The sequence below is a fragment of the Lepidochelys kempii genome, chromosome 5 (assembly GCF_965140285.1).
Source record: "Lepidochelys kempii isolate rLepKem1 chromosome 5, rLepKem1.hap1, whole genome shotgun sequence".
NCBI classification, from domain to species: Eukaryota; Metazoa; Chordata; order Testudines; family Cheloniidae; genus Lepidochelys; species Lepidochelys kempii.
In genome coordinates, this window is record NC_136384.1 from 125,887,741 (window position 1) to 125,903,240 (window position 15,500).

At 46.2% G+C, this 15,500-nt stretch overlaps 1 protein-coding gene across 1 annotated transcript in view; it reads left to right on the top strand.

Moving 5' to 3' along the window:
• Window positions 1-1,657: 1,657 nt before the first annotated feature.
• PAX5 (paired box 5) overlaps window positions 1,658-15,500 on the top strand; it is a 221,579-nt gene continuing 207,736 nt past the window's right edge. Inside the window, exons 1-3 of the mRNA XM_073345748.2 lie at window positions 1,658-1,947; window positions 9,689-9,854; window positions 14,787-14,984. Coding sequence (XP_073201849.1) covers window positions 1,905-1,947; window positions 9,689-9,854; window positions 14,787-14,984 — 407 coding nt within the window. The 5' untranslated portion in view covers window positions 1,658-1,904. The remainder of the gene's footprint in view (window positions 1,948-9,688; window positions 9,855-14,786; window positions 14,985-15,500) is intronic.

Here is a 15,500-nt window from a genome sequence, read left to right on the forward strand (position 1 = left end):
TGGATACATTATGGATGGATATATTATGGATATATTATGGATAGATATGTTATGGATACATTATGGATAGCTATATTATGGATATATTATGGACATATTATGGATAGATATATTATGGATACATTATGGATAGCTATATTATGGATATATTATGGATACATTATGGATAGATATATTATGGATTACTTGCTGCACAAAGTTATCACAGGAGGAAAGCAATGGAACAAAGGGCCCAGTTCCTTAATTCTGCCAAGCATATGAAACTAGATCCGGTAATAACTATAGATTTCATGAAGGCAGAATAATAACCAGCAGCAAAACAGACGGTATCAAGTCTCTTTTGTGAGGTGTGTCAGATGGTGCCCCCTCAAGCCAGGGAGGGCGGCGAGCTCCTCAGTATATTCAATGATCGTTATCGCGCGGCTCTTCTCATTTCGCGGTTCCCTCTGTAAAAGGGAGCATCCTTCTGTGACTCGGTGAAAGTGACTTTTTTTTAAACCATTGCTATAGTGGTCCCCCCCCCCCCCCGCCCTCTCATTAACTTGGGAGTGAAAATACCTGGGGGGGGGGAGATTTTCCCTTTTACTGGAGACGAAAAAGTTGGAGAGGGAAAAAAACCCGCCCCCGATCGCAGTTTGGCCCCCGGGCTGTCCTTGGCGCGGCTGGGGAGCTCGCTCGGGGTCCGTTCCCGCGGCAGCTGCTGGCGGGCCCCGGCCGGCCCGCGTTTCGGGGTGCTTTCCAAACGGCACCGGGACTAACGGGGCTGACCAGGCCACGCCAGGGCGCCTTTTGCGGCTGTAGAGTGGGTCGGGGGCCCGATCCTGAGCCGTGTGTCCAATACTCCCCTGCGGCCCCAGGCCGCCTCCACAAGCGGCCCCAGCCTCCCCCGTGCCCCCTATTCCCGCGGTAACACTGCCTCCCCCCTCCCCCAGCTGGGTGGACCCCACGCTGCCCCAGCCCGGGGGTGGGGGGGAGCCCCGGGGAGAAGCAGCCCGAGGTTGTCGCTGGCCGGCTTCCCCCTCCCCCGCCATACTCCCTCCGGTTTGTCAATGAACCGGCCCCGCCCCCGCTCTCCGATTGGTCGGGAGCTGGCTAATCGCAGCCGGCCCCGCCCGGCAGCCAATGCGGGGCGGCCGGCAACTTTACTTTTCCGATTGGCCCGCGGGCGGGTGAGTGACGGCCCCCGCCCCCGCCCGCTCCCAGAGGCTGAGCCCCGCGCCGCTGTCCACATGCAGCGGGGTCCTGAAGGCGGCTCCGGCCAGGCGCCTCGCTCCGCCATGGGCGCGCAGTAGCCGCGGGGCAGCCGAGACGGGCAGCGGGATGGGAGCGCAGCGCCGGGCGCCGGAGCCTGCCGGGGCGGAGCGGCGGGCGTGAGGGAGCCGCGCAGCCCGCCCGGCATGGTCGGAGCCCCCGGCCCGCCTCGCCCAGCGCCCTCCAGCTTCCCCGGGGCGGGGAGCCCCCGCCGCCTCCCCGACAGGTCCCGCTCCGGCCCCCAGCTCGCCCCGCGGCCGCCCGGCCCCGGATCGCGGCGTCCCCGCTCCGCGCCTCTCCGGCCCCTGGATTGCTCCGGACCCGCCTGAGGAGCTGTGCCCGCTGGGGGCTCGCCTGACCTTCGCCATGGCGCCCTGAGCCGCCCCGCTGCTGGGAGCCCCAGAGCCGGCGGGAGACCGGCAGGGACCGGGCGGGACCGGGAACCGGACCGTCCCGAACTCCTCCCCAGGTCCCGTCCCGCCGCCCGGAGTGACCGGACATTGCCGCGCTGGGAAGGAGCTTTGTGGGGTGGTTTGTGGCCGGCGTGGAGCTCAGAGGTCTGGGCGGTCCGTCCCCGCAGTTTGGGCTGACGGAGCGGGGCTGAGCGCCGGGGAGTTTCAGACCGGACCGGACCGCTGCTGGGGACCGCTCCGATGGAAATACACTGTAAGCACGACCCGTTTGCAGCAATGCATAGTAAGTAGGCGGCTAGTTCCACTTCTCTGACATTTAGCGCCGATCCGGCCACCCTGCCCGGCCCGATCACACAGCGTCCCTCCCGAGCGGTTATTCAAGGGGGGTCGGTGTAGCTGCCTCTGGGCATCACGAGCGAGGGCCAGCCGCACTTGACCTGCGCTTTGCAGGGAGGATGGAAAAGAAAACAACAGCCGCCGCCGCTGGCTCGCTCCTTCCCCCTTGAATTCGCGAGATAAACTTCTGCGGTGTTTCTAGAGAATGTGTGTCACCTAGATCCCCATGTACATGCCACTCCGACCAGCCCTTGCTAATCATTGTGTTGTGAAAGCCAGAGACGGAGTGCACAGAGAGAAAACAGAAGGCAAATTTCAAACCTTGATTTACCTAGGTCAGGTATTAAAACCACTGGGTGAGGACTACAGAGAGGATCGCATGGTTAGATCTTTGCCATCTCACAGTGAGGTTCAAATGCCCAAAGTAAGCAGTACAATCAAACCCCCTTAAATAGTTCCACCAGACAGACCTGTTCCTTTTTGTAAGTCTCTTTCCCCCCAGTCCCTTTTTGGCTGGCTTAAAAAGTTGAGATTTCCCTTAGTCGACGTTTACCATTTGTTAATTATTTATGTACAGATAATTTTTAAGACAAATCTTTACTAGCAAAAATAGGGGTTGGAAATATTAGGAACAGCCTATTTTAGTGAGTATCATTTACTCTCTAGAAGAATGAATTGATGTACAAATATTTCTAAATCAAATCTCTCTCTCTCTCTCTCTCTCTCTCTCTCTCTCTCTCTCTCTCTCTCTCTCTCTCTCTCTCTCTCTCTCTCAAAGAAAACATTGTGTTTGAAAGATACAGAAAAGTTTGGTCTGCAGCATTTTTGCTAAATGTAAAATATCGATTTAGCCTAAAAATACCTAGCAGTTATCAATGATAAACTGAGTCTAAAATAATTTTCTTCTAAAAACGTTGAATTAATTTTTGCAAGACCAAAGTCTGAGAGAGGGGGAACGTACAACAGAGTCCAAATGTTAGAACTAGCTGTGTAAGTTAGCAGAATGTGGACAATGTGTTTGCTTGAGGTTTGTTGTGAGAGGCTGGGAGAAGATTTATCCATTAACACAGTGTTATGTGAAATGACATCTTCTCTCACGGTGAGTTAAACGCTGGATTAGATCTAGAGATTTCAAGGAAATATAAAGTAGAACTAATCACATTTCCCTTATGCACTCCAGCCTTTTAGCCAAGACAGATTTGTTTTCAAAATAAAAGAACGTGATATATAGATAGAATCTATCTATCTATCTATCTATCTATCTATCTATCTATCTATCTATCTATCTATCTATCTATCTAATAAATTTAGAATAGGACACAGGGTAGATGACTACAGAAGGACAGACTGTAAACTTACAGGGAAGTGTAGAAGATGAACTACAAAGACAAACGCAACATTTTTGATTTAAAAACCGAAGGTTATTTTTTAGCTAAATTGAACGAGACATTTAAAACATTTTCAAAATAACCTGCTTCTAAAAAAAGGAAAGCTGCAAATGGAAAAATTGACTTTGATTTTTTAATTTACAAATCAAAATATTTTAACTGATGTGCAAATCGAGCTTTTCATTTAGGAGAAGGACAGTTTGAAATATGATTAATAGTGAAAAAACAAGATTTCTCCCGGAGTTGTCTTTCTGCTCATTTGACTGGCAACCATATGTGGAAAAGCCACCAAGGGACTTAGCTGCTTCCTCCATTAACCTAAATAATGATAAATCAATATCTTCTGCAGGAATGTAAGGGGAGGAAAAGAAATGGAGGGGCAAAACCCCAGTTTGATTATGATGCTTTTTGCTATTGCAGTCAATCTGTTTCTGGAAAGATTTAGTGCAACTGACTCCAAAGAAAAAAATTCTGGCTGAATTTTCAGCTGACCATTAACAGCCATTCTGTTCTCCCTCATGAGACACATTTTACCTAGTTAAAACGTTTGAAACAATAATATATATTGATGTGACTTCGAGGAAAGGGATCAGACTTCTTCCTGCACAACAGCCCAGACGCTGTTTTGTCACAAATGTTGATTTAGTCTTTAGCATCCTCAGCGGGCGAAGACAGCTAACGCCAGCCCCATCAGAAATACTCCCAACCTAGAACCTGATTTGGAGCCGAGAGCAGATAGATGCCCACCAAAGAGCGGAATTCCCTAGCCGGAGGAATCATTTCCTAAGGAAGTATGTAGCAAAGCCGTCACACAGCGGGAGAACAAACGCTGAGCAAAGAGCGGAGTGCTTACAATGCCTGCGGTTTTTTCTGGCCCAGGAATAACAATCCCACATAGTTTCTTCATTCTCGTTGGAGGGGAAAGCTTGAAACCCGCAGGCAATGAGCCCCTGGATCCAGCATCGATGCAGTGTGTGCATAGACGCCAATATAAGGAAGAACTAAGGGTCGTTGCATTGTGCTATGCTTTTGCTACTAGGAAAGTCAATATTTTACAGGTGGGGACCAACACGTACCTGCCTATCGGTCTGGCAGCATGCCCCAGTGTTTATATGTGTTTGATACATGGTAAAGCAGTGAATAGGTGGGATCTGAATGGCATGTTCCTTAGTTTAACTACCTACCCACGCAGTAGGTTGGCTGGACCTGGGGCTCACCCCGAAAGTCTGGTCAGTGGTTGGGCTGTTTGAGCGAGTGGCGATTCTTCCGCTGCTTAACAACAGTAACCAGCCCGGGGTGAAGAACAAGTCCCCCACCTCCATCGCTTCCCATAGCTCGTTAACGACCCCCCGCCCCGCCCCCGATCCCTGCGGATTTCCTCTGTCTAAAAGTTTTGGTCGTTCAGCTCTCCCGGCTCTTTGCTTCCCACGGGGGCGAGGGGAAAGGCTGAGAGGTGAGGCGCAAAGGCGCAGGGCACTTTCCCCACAGAGGTTCCCAGTTGGCACGGGCGGGGAGGTACGCACAATAGACCTGCCCAGACCTCACCTGCGCTCAGATTAGCCCCAAACCAAACCCGAATAAGCCGACAGCTCCTTCCTTTCCTGCCGGGCGCCGGGCTTCGCGGCAGGCGGAGGGGCGATCTGGTCGCCGTGCCAGGGGAGGGGAAATACCGCGCGCATTTCAGCTGGGGGGAGGAAACAGACAAAACAAGGATGTGCTGAGTCAGCTGCTTCCCCTCGCCCTGGGGCGACCCTTGCCGCTGAAACCCACCTGAGCGGCCCCCCGAGCCCGCGAGGACCCCCTTGGAAGTGGGCTGGGCTCCAACGGGAGGGACCGCCAAACGGGCGGTTAAGAGACGGACTTTCCGAATAAACCCCGGACACGCTGCTAAAGACAATGAGAATTCATCTGGAAGGGCGCCGCTCTTTCCGTCGGTTTGCCTGGCTCTCCCGGCGTTTTCTAATCTCGAGACCCGAGTGGGAAAATACTGCAAAGGTGCTTGGTTCCTTGCGGTGCTGACAGTCAGCTTTACCTTCTGTAAAAGAGTTCCCACCCATTTCTAGGGGCGAGGGAATGTGTACAGAGAACACCCTGGGGGTTAGTTTTCTCCAGGACACTTCTAGGGGGAAAAAACCAACAACTTTCTTTACTACCCCTTGTTAGCAAATGGGGCGGCTCTGTTGAGAATCAGCAACCCTTTCCCTTACAGCCAGTCGACGGAGCAGCGATGCTGGACTTAATGCTTAAACTGCTGCTGGAATATGTGTGTGCATTCACAGACCCACAGCTCTATAATCTGTCTCCTTCTTTCCCTCACGGCTATGCGTCTATTCCTATATTACACACATATATACGTCTGAAAACATACCAGACATGTAGGGAGTGTGTCCACACAGTTGTGTGTATATGTAATGTACATATATAACACATAGACACAACAATACACACACACTCCCTACATGTCTAGTATATATTCATACATATAGGTCTATATGTATACTTGAATACTTCTCAATGAAGGCTACACAATACATATGTACATACATATGTATATCTGCATACATGTATGGATTGTGTGTCTATATTATATTATATTATATTATATTCACAGAACAATACACACAATCCATAGATGCGTAGTATATATACAGTTTAAATTGCTTTAACTTTTCTCAGCAATAGGCACAGTAGTATAGAGTGCTACAAACTTGCCCCAGACTGAGATGCTTTGTAATTTTATACCGCCAGCGGTCGCCTGGCAGAGCGCAGTTTTCTTGCGTAGCCCCCCGGAACACACAGCAGACCTAGTCATTTAATAACGTGTATTTTTCACAGGGAGGGACTAGTTACCTCTGTTGCCCAGCAAAACTCCCAGAGCTGGCTCTGCTAGACTCGGGGCGGCCTGAAATCTGCTCTGGTGGTTCTGCAGGGTGATTGGCGGCAGGAAAGAAGATCTGATTTTTAAAAGCATTTTTTTTTTTTTTGCCTTCCTTCAGTGAGAACTTCCATCTGCTAGCCAGAGGAGCAGGTGATAATGGGGACAAATGCAGTGGAAGAGGAGAAGGCATCCCCACGGATGGATCGTTCTCCTTTCATTTGAACTAGTTATTCCTTTCCCATCCCATACATTTCTCCAGCCGGAAGATGAATGGTGCAAATCCGAAGGCCCGTTAGCTGCCCGTAAAAGGCTCTGGGATGCTCTTTTACCCGGCTGCAGACGATTTGAACGTAATTTAACCTCTCCTGCTCCAGCACACCAATGCAGGGAGCGCAGTCCACCCCGGCTGAGCAATTTGCTCTGCACAGTGGCCCTAGCTGAAGAGGATCATCTCAGAGCCTGGGCTGGTGAATATCACTGCTGAGCCCTGGTCTCCATCGCCTGGAAAGGCAAGTGGGGATGGCGAGCTCCCTGGCTATTAAGACTTCGCCTCAGGACCAACGTGGCTTTATTTCTGGTGGGGTTGGGGTGTTCATTTGCCCCCAGCAGCATGTTAGAGCTGTACGGAGAATACAGAGATTTTCAAACTCTTGGCTAATTTGCCTGGTCATTAGCATAGCGCAGCTTCCCTTTGTTAGGCACCCAGAAGGATCCAACCCTGCCCAGGTTCAGGAATCTCTTCCTCAGCACAAAGCTGCTGCCGTAGAAGCTCGCCCCAGGGGTGGCCAGTGTTATATATATTTTTAAATAAAGCCACCGACTTGATGATTTATCGCGACATCTTTATTATTTAGCAGCTGTTAACAATTCTGTCCCCTTGGAGGGAAAGTCCGGGCTGGCGGGGAGTGCGGTACCTTTTAGGTGTGACTCTAAAGCGTTTGAATCTCCCATAGCCAAACTGGGGGCTGTGTGATACGCGACAATTTGGGGCTATTCCCCCGCCGAGAGATCTTTGTTAGGCAGGTTTTTGTGTCCTTCCCCCCCTCCCCCCCGTGGGAGGACTATAACTCCCTTTCGAGACTGACTTATTTTAAGTCACATCCAATATTTATTGACAACAAATATCAACGCACGACGTTCCCCCGCCTGTATTTTAATAATCACCTTTACACTTGAAAGGAAGCCCGGGACACTCCTGCAGGTGTTGATTTTTGGCTGTTTGGGGGAAATGCGGATGGCTGACCGGCGTGGCCTTACTTCCTGCCATCGAAGTGGATGGGGAAGTTCAACTCGATCAGGGTGTCACTTTCGCCGAGGAGAGCTGTCAGGGCATGTAGGTAGCTGACCCCCCTGGCCCTGCTGACGTGGGGGAGAGCCTCCCACTCCGCTGGTGACCCACAGCTTCCGCGGCTGCTGCTGGGCGAGCAAGCCGGCCTGGCTGGTCGCGAACTTGGAGCAAAAAGAACCGCACAACAGAGGGGCCCTTTGTTTAATTTTCCATCCAGAGGGCAAATTGTTCTAGGGCATGAAGGAACCTTTGACTCTTGGAGAGCTGGATGCCTACAAAACACCGAACTTGTAATATTTGGAGGGAATAATTACAAAATTAAAACCCTTCCCCAAACAAAGTCTTAGCTTTCAGTATCAAGATTCTTTCTTTCTTTCTTTCTTTCTTTCTTTCTTTCTTTCTTTCTTTCTTTCTTTCTTTCTTTCTTTCTTTCTTTCTTTCTTTCTTTCTTTCTTTCTTTCTTTCTTTCTTTCTTTCTTTCTTTCTTTCTTTCCTTCCTTCCTTCCTTCCTTCTTTCTTCTACTTTGAATTGCTTTTCTAGATGAAAAGCTAAGGAGCTCTGCCGTTTTTAAAAAATTAAATATGATGTTAATAATTTAATATAATTGAAATTGCTAAGGAACCAGAGGCCAGTTTGTTTCAGTTATGTGGAGCTGTACCTGTTTTTTGCTATTAAAAACAACAAGGACATTATTTTTCTGGCCTTAAAAGCATTTCAGAATCAAAACAGATAGGTTCTGTAACCCTACAGTGCTGGGATGGTTTACTCTGGAAAATGCAGCACAAGGTTATTCTCAGACTTCTCTTGATATGCTCTGCATAAACTTATTTTTGGAGCAGAAACACCTGGAACCTGAAGCTTCCACTCAGATCTGGTGTGCTGAAAAAAACAGATCTTCTGTTTCCCACTTCTGAAATGGGCAAGGAACTTCAGTGAGGGGCTGCTCTGTGTAGGCTTAAACTGGCTTGAGTAATCAAATATTTTATGTGGATTCCTGATGTGTGCTGACAGTTTTAGAAGGTGTTTACAAAGTTTGACAATAGTTTGTCAATGGGGAAATGACAGGATGTAAATAAAAATAGTTCATACGATTGTTTTTTTTAAGCATTGTTTTTTTAAGACCTGTCAGCTTATTCTGTACCGTCCAAGTTCCCTGTAAACAGAGATTTTTCTTACTACGTTTTTGTTCCAGTTTTGGCAACAGAGCTGTCTCTTGCTATTATTTGTTTTCAGTTTCACCAGCTCTCTGTTATATTTCGATGATTAACAACTTGAGAATTAATTATATTTTGTCGCTTGCTACATGGGATTATTACATGTTCCTTGGTTTTACACAGTATAGCTGCTACGTATCTAGCTGGGTCCCATTTCACATCAGATATATGATTCACCTTGCTAAAGGTGGACAGTGCAAATCTGCTAGAAAAAGAATAATATATAGGTGTGGGCTAAGCATTCACATTTCATTTGTGGGACCATAATGTCTGCAGAGGCCGCTGTAAATTATAACAGCAAAAGCCATTCCATATTTTTCCCCTTTTGATTAAATTAAGCATTAAGCAATCATTTTGGGGGGAAAAGTAAATGATCATTACATTCAGTGCAACCCTTTTCTGACTGAATGAAACTAAATTTATAAGGAAAATGGTCCAAGTCTTATTTGAACACAGCCTTATATTTGTAGGGAGACTAAAATTCACCTTTTAACCATGCAGCTACAGGGCTTACTCAAGCAGTTCTTACTCAGGCACCATCTCCCACTGGTTTCAAGGGGAGATGTTGCCTGAGTACTGCTGGTCTGGGCCTAAAAATGTAATTTGAAAGGCTGTTTTACAAACTAGGGTCCTGATTTCAATGTCACTTAAATCAGGAGGAACTCCATTGAAGCCAGGGGGTTACATTGGTGTGAAATTGATGTGAGAACAGAATTAGGTTTCAACTTTTAAAATTCTTCCTGCCTTGGCAGTAAGGGATGATCAGTAATTTGAAAATGCTTAAACTCTTGTTGAGGAGTGAGGCTGATCATAGTGAAGGCGGAATCTGTGGTTAAGTAAGATTGCAGTAGAGAAGTGTCTTCCAACTATCACAAAGATGTTGTTTTCTGCTTGTTTTTTTTTCTCCAATGTGTTTCAGGACATGGAGGAGTGAATCAGTTAGGGGGTGTTTTTGTGAATGGTCGTCCACTCCCTGATGTTGTCCGCCAAAGGATTGTGGAACTTGCCCACCAAGGTGTCAGGCCGTGTGACATCTCCAGGCAGCTCCGGGTCAGCCATGGTTGTGTCAGCAAAATTCTTGGCAGGTAACTTTGTTTCTGCAAAGGAGAATATCAAACACTGGATCAAAGATTATGAAACAAGAAACAAGTCAAATGGAGACTGATAGAAATGACCAAGGAATGACAGGAGACGGTATAGGATCAGTCAGTCACAATTTAAGATGTCTGACCTGGGAAGTGAAAGTGATTGATTGATTTGTTTGTTTATTTACTTCACCAAAAAATTCTTGCAAATAACTAAAGAAATGAAGGGGAGAGATGGCCCATGTGATCTAAGTTTCCTGCACCTGTGTGTACTGAAAAATGGACAGATCTGTGAGTCATTTGCAGTAAAATGGAAAAACCAGAAGTTATGAATCTGATGGTGAAAGCTGCCCCTTTTGTTTTCTAAAGAACATTCTATTTTTAGCACATAATTTCACTACCGAAAGCTACCAAGAGCAATTGTCAGTCAGCACACTCATTTACATGGCCTCTTTGGAAATTTGTCACAATAATTTCATTTTAAGGCTTGTTTTATTTTTGTAATAAGATATATTCCTAATTAGAACACACAGTACCATAAGTAATCATTAACTCTCTTAATTTCGGTACTTTGAGAGTAGCCATCTGTTCTGATTGGAGATGCTCAACGTGGTATAACAATAGTAAATTAAAAAAAAAGGTGTGTATCATGTCCGAATTTGGTTTTGAACTTGATTTAGATTCAGGAAAGTCATCACTGCATTTTAACTCCTTGTGCATAAATCTGAATATCAGATATCCCTGGTTTTAAATGCACTAGAATGCATGTATCTTGGGAACTTTTACCTGCCACACTTTTCTATTACCTTCTATGTTCTCTTTAAAACTCAGAGAAGTGTTTTAAATGTTTACTGAGCATTAACAATTGAATTAACTTCATTGTTTGCATTCCACTGGTATTAGTCACATTTTGACCTTCACTTTCTCCTCTCAATTTTAATTGATCTGTTTTATTGGTCAGACTGTAGTTATAAAGATTGTTAGAGCAAACATTTGTCGAGCAGTGTACATAGACTCTTCCCCCTGAAATAACTGCAGCAGCAGTCCCACATGGACAAATGCAGTACTCAAAATGAAATGAATCTGGCAAAGCTAAGGATTTGTTCACCGTTATTCCATGAGACCCATTGTCTCTACTGGAGAATCTTCTCTGCAGTCTTATTCACATTGCTGCTATTATGCCACAGGGGCCAGTCAGAATGTATGCACAGAAGGTCCCAGAAATCCAGGAGACCTGGTTCTTCTCTCACACACCAGTTTTACTCCAGTGTAATTCCATTGGAACTCAATGAAGTTACCCTGGATTTTACACTGATGTAAGTGAAAGGGCACGTAAGCGCTGATATTTTTTCTCTTTCTGAGAGAGACTTTTCTTGTGTTTTATATGGGACTTTCCTGGCTACCACAGGCTGCTCCATTCTGTTTGATCTTTGAATCTTTTCTGAGTGCTGGTCCTATCTGTGACACCCTACCACTCTAGCCGATTTACAAACCATTTCTATTAGTATCAGTGCAAAGCTAATAAATAGGCAACTACAGGGGAAAAGTCCAACCACTTTACTGTTTCAGATTTGAATAGATTTGTCATTAGATATATTTGCATTATGGAGCTCAGAGAGCAGCTCTGGAGTTTTGTCATTTAAGTTGTCAACAATAAATTGGAATTTCATAGCTCATTATTTTCATAACTAATAATTATGGTGGGTAAAATGTCACTGTAATTGGAGCTGCCGCCTGCGGGGGAAAAAATATGAATGCACCACATAAAATCGTTTGAGTCCAAATTCTGGAACTGAAAGTTTTTGAATCCGCTTGTTTTTGGTCAAATGTTGGAAAAAACATGAAACGTTCAAAGAAATAAATGTGAGCCTTTGGGGCGATGGTCTGGATGGCGGCAGAAGGAGGCCGACTGTAGCTGATTGCAAACGGAGCATTACAGCGGGGGCGACTGCCCTGTGCTCATCTGAGGGGAGAATTGGCAACCTGCCCGGAGCTCAAGGGCAGGATCTAATTTGCATAAAATCTAGCAGATTGCAGCTGCCCTCATCTTTAGTGTGGGGTTGTAGCCAGTTGGAGAATTGCATTGTGGGAGCTGTAGTCTCTGTGGGACACACCCCAAGTTAAAGACGTGTGGAATTCTATAGGTTTAGTTGGCCTGCAGGTTGCACTTTGGTTGTCCCAGCTTTACAGGGAAATTGGGATTAAGTTATTCCGGGGCTGACTCTGTAAGGGCCTGATTTTATGCTCTTTAAAGTCATTGGAATCTTTCTGTTGATTTTAATGGGGTTCAGATCAGGCCCTTACCCTCTATGCCAATGTCCTTCAATGAGGGAAAACTGTTACCCAGCAGCATAGGGTCCTGTCTGTCTCAGAGTCCAAAAATGCAACACCAAACTGCTTGTCACTTGCCTGTTTCCCTGTTGCCTAGATTGTCCAGAACTGGAGCCAGCAAGAAACAAGGAACAACAGCCAGTGATCGTGCATGTGTGCAGGCCCAGGAGAGAGCGAGAGAGAGACTGGTTACACAGAGGGATTTTTATAAAATCTGCCATTTTTTATTTGCCCCATGAAAATTGTGAGCAGTTAGTAAAGCAGCATTAAACCCAGTTCTGGAGCTTTCACTCGCTGGCGGGATGCCATAAGTGAGGGTTACAAGGTCTGGGCTGCATGGTCATTTTTCATAGGCATGATTTTTTTAGGTGCAGCATGCAAACATGTTTTCGCCATTATTTCATCATTCACCCAGGTGCAGACATCATCTTGTCACTCCCATTAAAGGGATTTTTTTAGGCTCTGAAAAAAGAGTGCCCGCGGGACAATTAAACCGGTAATGCAGAAGAAATTTGATCAATGCAACTGCCCTTGATACACAGAGTTCAGTCCCATAACATGCTCATGCTCTTTTGCATCAGAGAGATTTTAGGAGATTCATTTTCCCGCAGACAATACAGATGTCAAATAGCTGCAGAGAAAATATATCATGTGAACTTATGTTTTTATTGGGTGGGTTCTAATATGGATCCTGCTAAAAATATGGTATATGCCAAAGTCAATGAACAAGTTTAGGCTGCTAAAGATGATTCAGCCAGGCAAGGTGTCCCTGTATGGAGAACCCATAAAGAAATGGGAGCTCTAAGCACAGAGGGCTTTTAGAATCAGGTCTGATAGGGAAGAAAGTATCAGTCTCTCTGCTGTTAGTTCTGGGCTTATTTTTATCTGTTCTTAGAAAATTACAAACTATAAAAAAGCACACAACATCATTGACTTACACAGCCAGAACCACGTCATCTCTTACAGCACAACTTTTAGGCTGATCATTTAGGGAGGTTGTCTTCTTCCTTAGATTTCCTCTTGGTCCTCTGTGGACAGAACAAGATTCCCACTTTGAGCAATACAGTAACAGCCGTTCTCAAACTATAAGTCGGGACCCCAAAGTAGGTTGTGACCCTGTTTTAATGGGGTTATCAAGGCTGTTAGACTTGCTGGGGCCCGGGGCCGAAGCTGAAGCCTGATGGCTTCAACCCTGGGTGGCAGGGCTCAGGTTGCGGTCCCCCTGCCTGGGGCTGAAGCCCTAGGCCTTCAGCTTCGGCCCTGCCCACGGTAGTGGGGCCCCAGGGTGGCGGGCTCGCGTTGGCTCAGGCTTTGGTCCCCCCTCCTGGGGTTGTACAGTAATTTTCATTGTCTGAAGGGGATGGCAGTGCAATGAAGTTGGAGAACAGCTGCAGCAGAACCTCAGAGTTACGACCACGTCGGGACTGGAGGTTGTTTGTGACTCTGAAATGTTCGTATCGGTGAACAAAACATTATGGTTCTTTCAAATGTTTACAACTGAACACTGACTTCATGCAGCTTTGAAATTTCATTATGCAGAAGAAAAATGCTGATTTCCCTTTATTTTTTACGTTTAGCACAGTACAATGTTGTATTTGCTTTCGTTGTCTCTGCTTTTGCTTGATTGCGCACTTCCAGTTCCAGGTGAGGGGTGTGGTTGACTGGTCAGTTTGTAACTCTGGTGTTCGTAACTCTGAAGTTCTCCGGTAGTTTCCAAGCTTTTGTTTCAAGAAAAAGAAAAAAAGAGTCTGGTTCCCAGCTGGCATAAATTGTTGCAGCTACACTGAAGGAAGGGGAGTTGGTCCCATTTAAACCAGCTGAACAGCTGTCAGTGTCTTTAATACAATTCTCTGAAAGGGCCTGATCCTACCACTCTGTCTGATTGGAATAATTTTTAATCACATGAGTAATCTCACAGGTGTCAATAGAGCAATTTGCGGGCCAGGGTTATGGTATCAGGCCCTCTGAATTTAAAGAAACCAACCACACTACTTTCTTCTGAGAATAGTGATGAGGAAATATTTGTTTGCTCCTTAAGAACTGGATATTGAAACCATAGCTCCCAGGAAAAGAGAATATAACAAAATGTTACACTGGCATACTTACTTCAAATGTCCTCTGCAAATATTTGTCATGATACTACTTTACCCGGCCTTCATGTGGGGGTGAAGTGATGACAAGGCATTTACATTAATGAAGGCGAATTTCCCTCGAAACAGTAATTTATTACAAAAGAGTTCAGTACAAAAATAATGGTGCTGAATGTGATTTGTTTCTATTATTGCCCCTACCTCTGATTAATAACACACATTTCCAGTTAATTTAGGAACTCAGCATGCCCTTTAATCTTGCATTGTTTCTATTGTCTTGCTGTTATGGAAAAATATGTGTTTTATACTGGGGCCCATTTTCAATGACTATAAATTAATCCATTGGGGAGATAATGTCCTACGTAGCCAGGAAGTGTGAGTGAAAGGGCAGATGTATCGTAGAAGAGACTGGAGATGCGTTGCACTAAAATAGTGCACACTGTAAATCTCCAGCCTTCCTGGCTGTCAACTCTTAGTAACTAAAGCTTTGTCTTGGATTTGTCTCTCCCAGGTACTATGAGACTGGGAGCATAAAGCCTGGAGTGATTGGAGGATCCAAACCAAAGGTCGCCACACCCAAAGTCGTCGAAAAAATTGCAGAGTATAAACGCCAAAATCCCACCATGTTTGCCTGGGAGATCAGGGATAGACTTCTAGCCGAGCGAGTGTGTGACAATGACACCGTACCCAGCGTCAGCTCAATTAACAGGTACAGATTTGGACAGCACTGGTCAGCGGCTTTCATGGCTGGAATTTGCAGCATCTCCTCCGTTGGGTTCTTCCTGGGGCATTTGCAAGTAATCCGCTTTGTGTTTGTTTCCTGGATGACTTGGGCAGCCCTGAAGGCCAGTAGTTGAGCACAGAGGCAAGTGTGTGGCTTCTTATGAGCAACTGCTCTCACCACGCAGCCTGGCTGCTGCATCCCATCCCGACCTGCAGTTCTTTTGCTGTTAAAGTCCCATGCTGATTCCAATGGAGACTGCTCGCAGGGTTGGATTCGGCAGCAAGGGATTTCAGGGTATAAACGTTCCCTAGGGATAAGGTTGAGACCACCAGCCACCTGGACTACCGGTGATCTAAAAAAGCTTTGAATTCAGATTCAGCAGAGGGTGGGAAGAGTGAGGTCTAGTGGTTAAAGCACGTCAACATTTCTGGATTCCCTTAGGCCAGATTCATGTTCGGTGGGGTAAGGTACTACTCACCATGAGTAAGGCTGATGGAATCT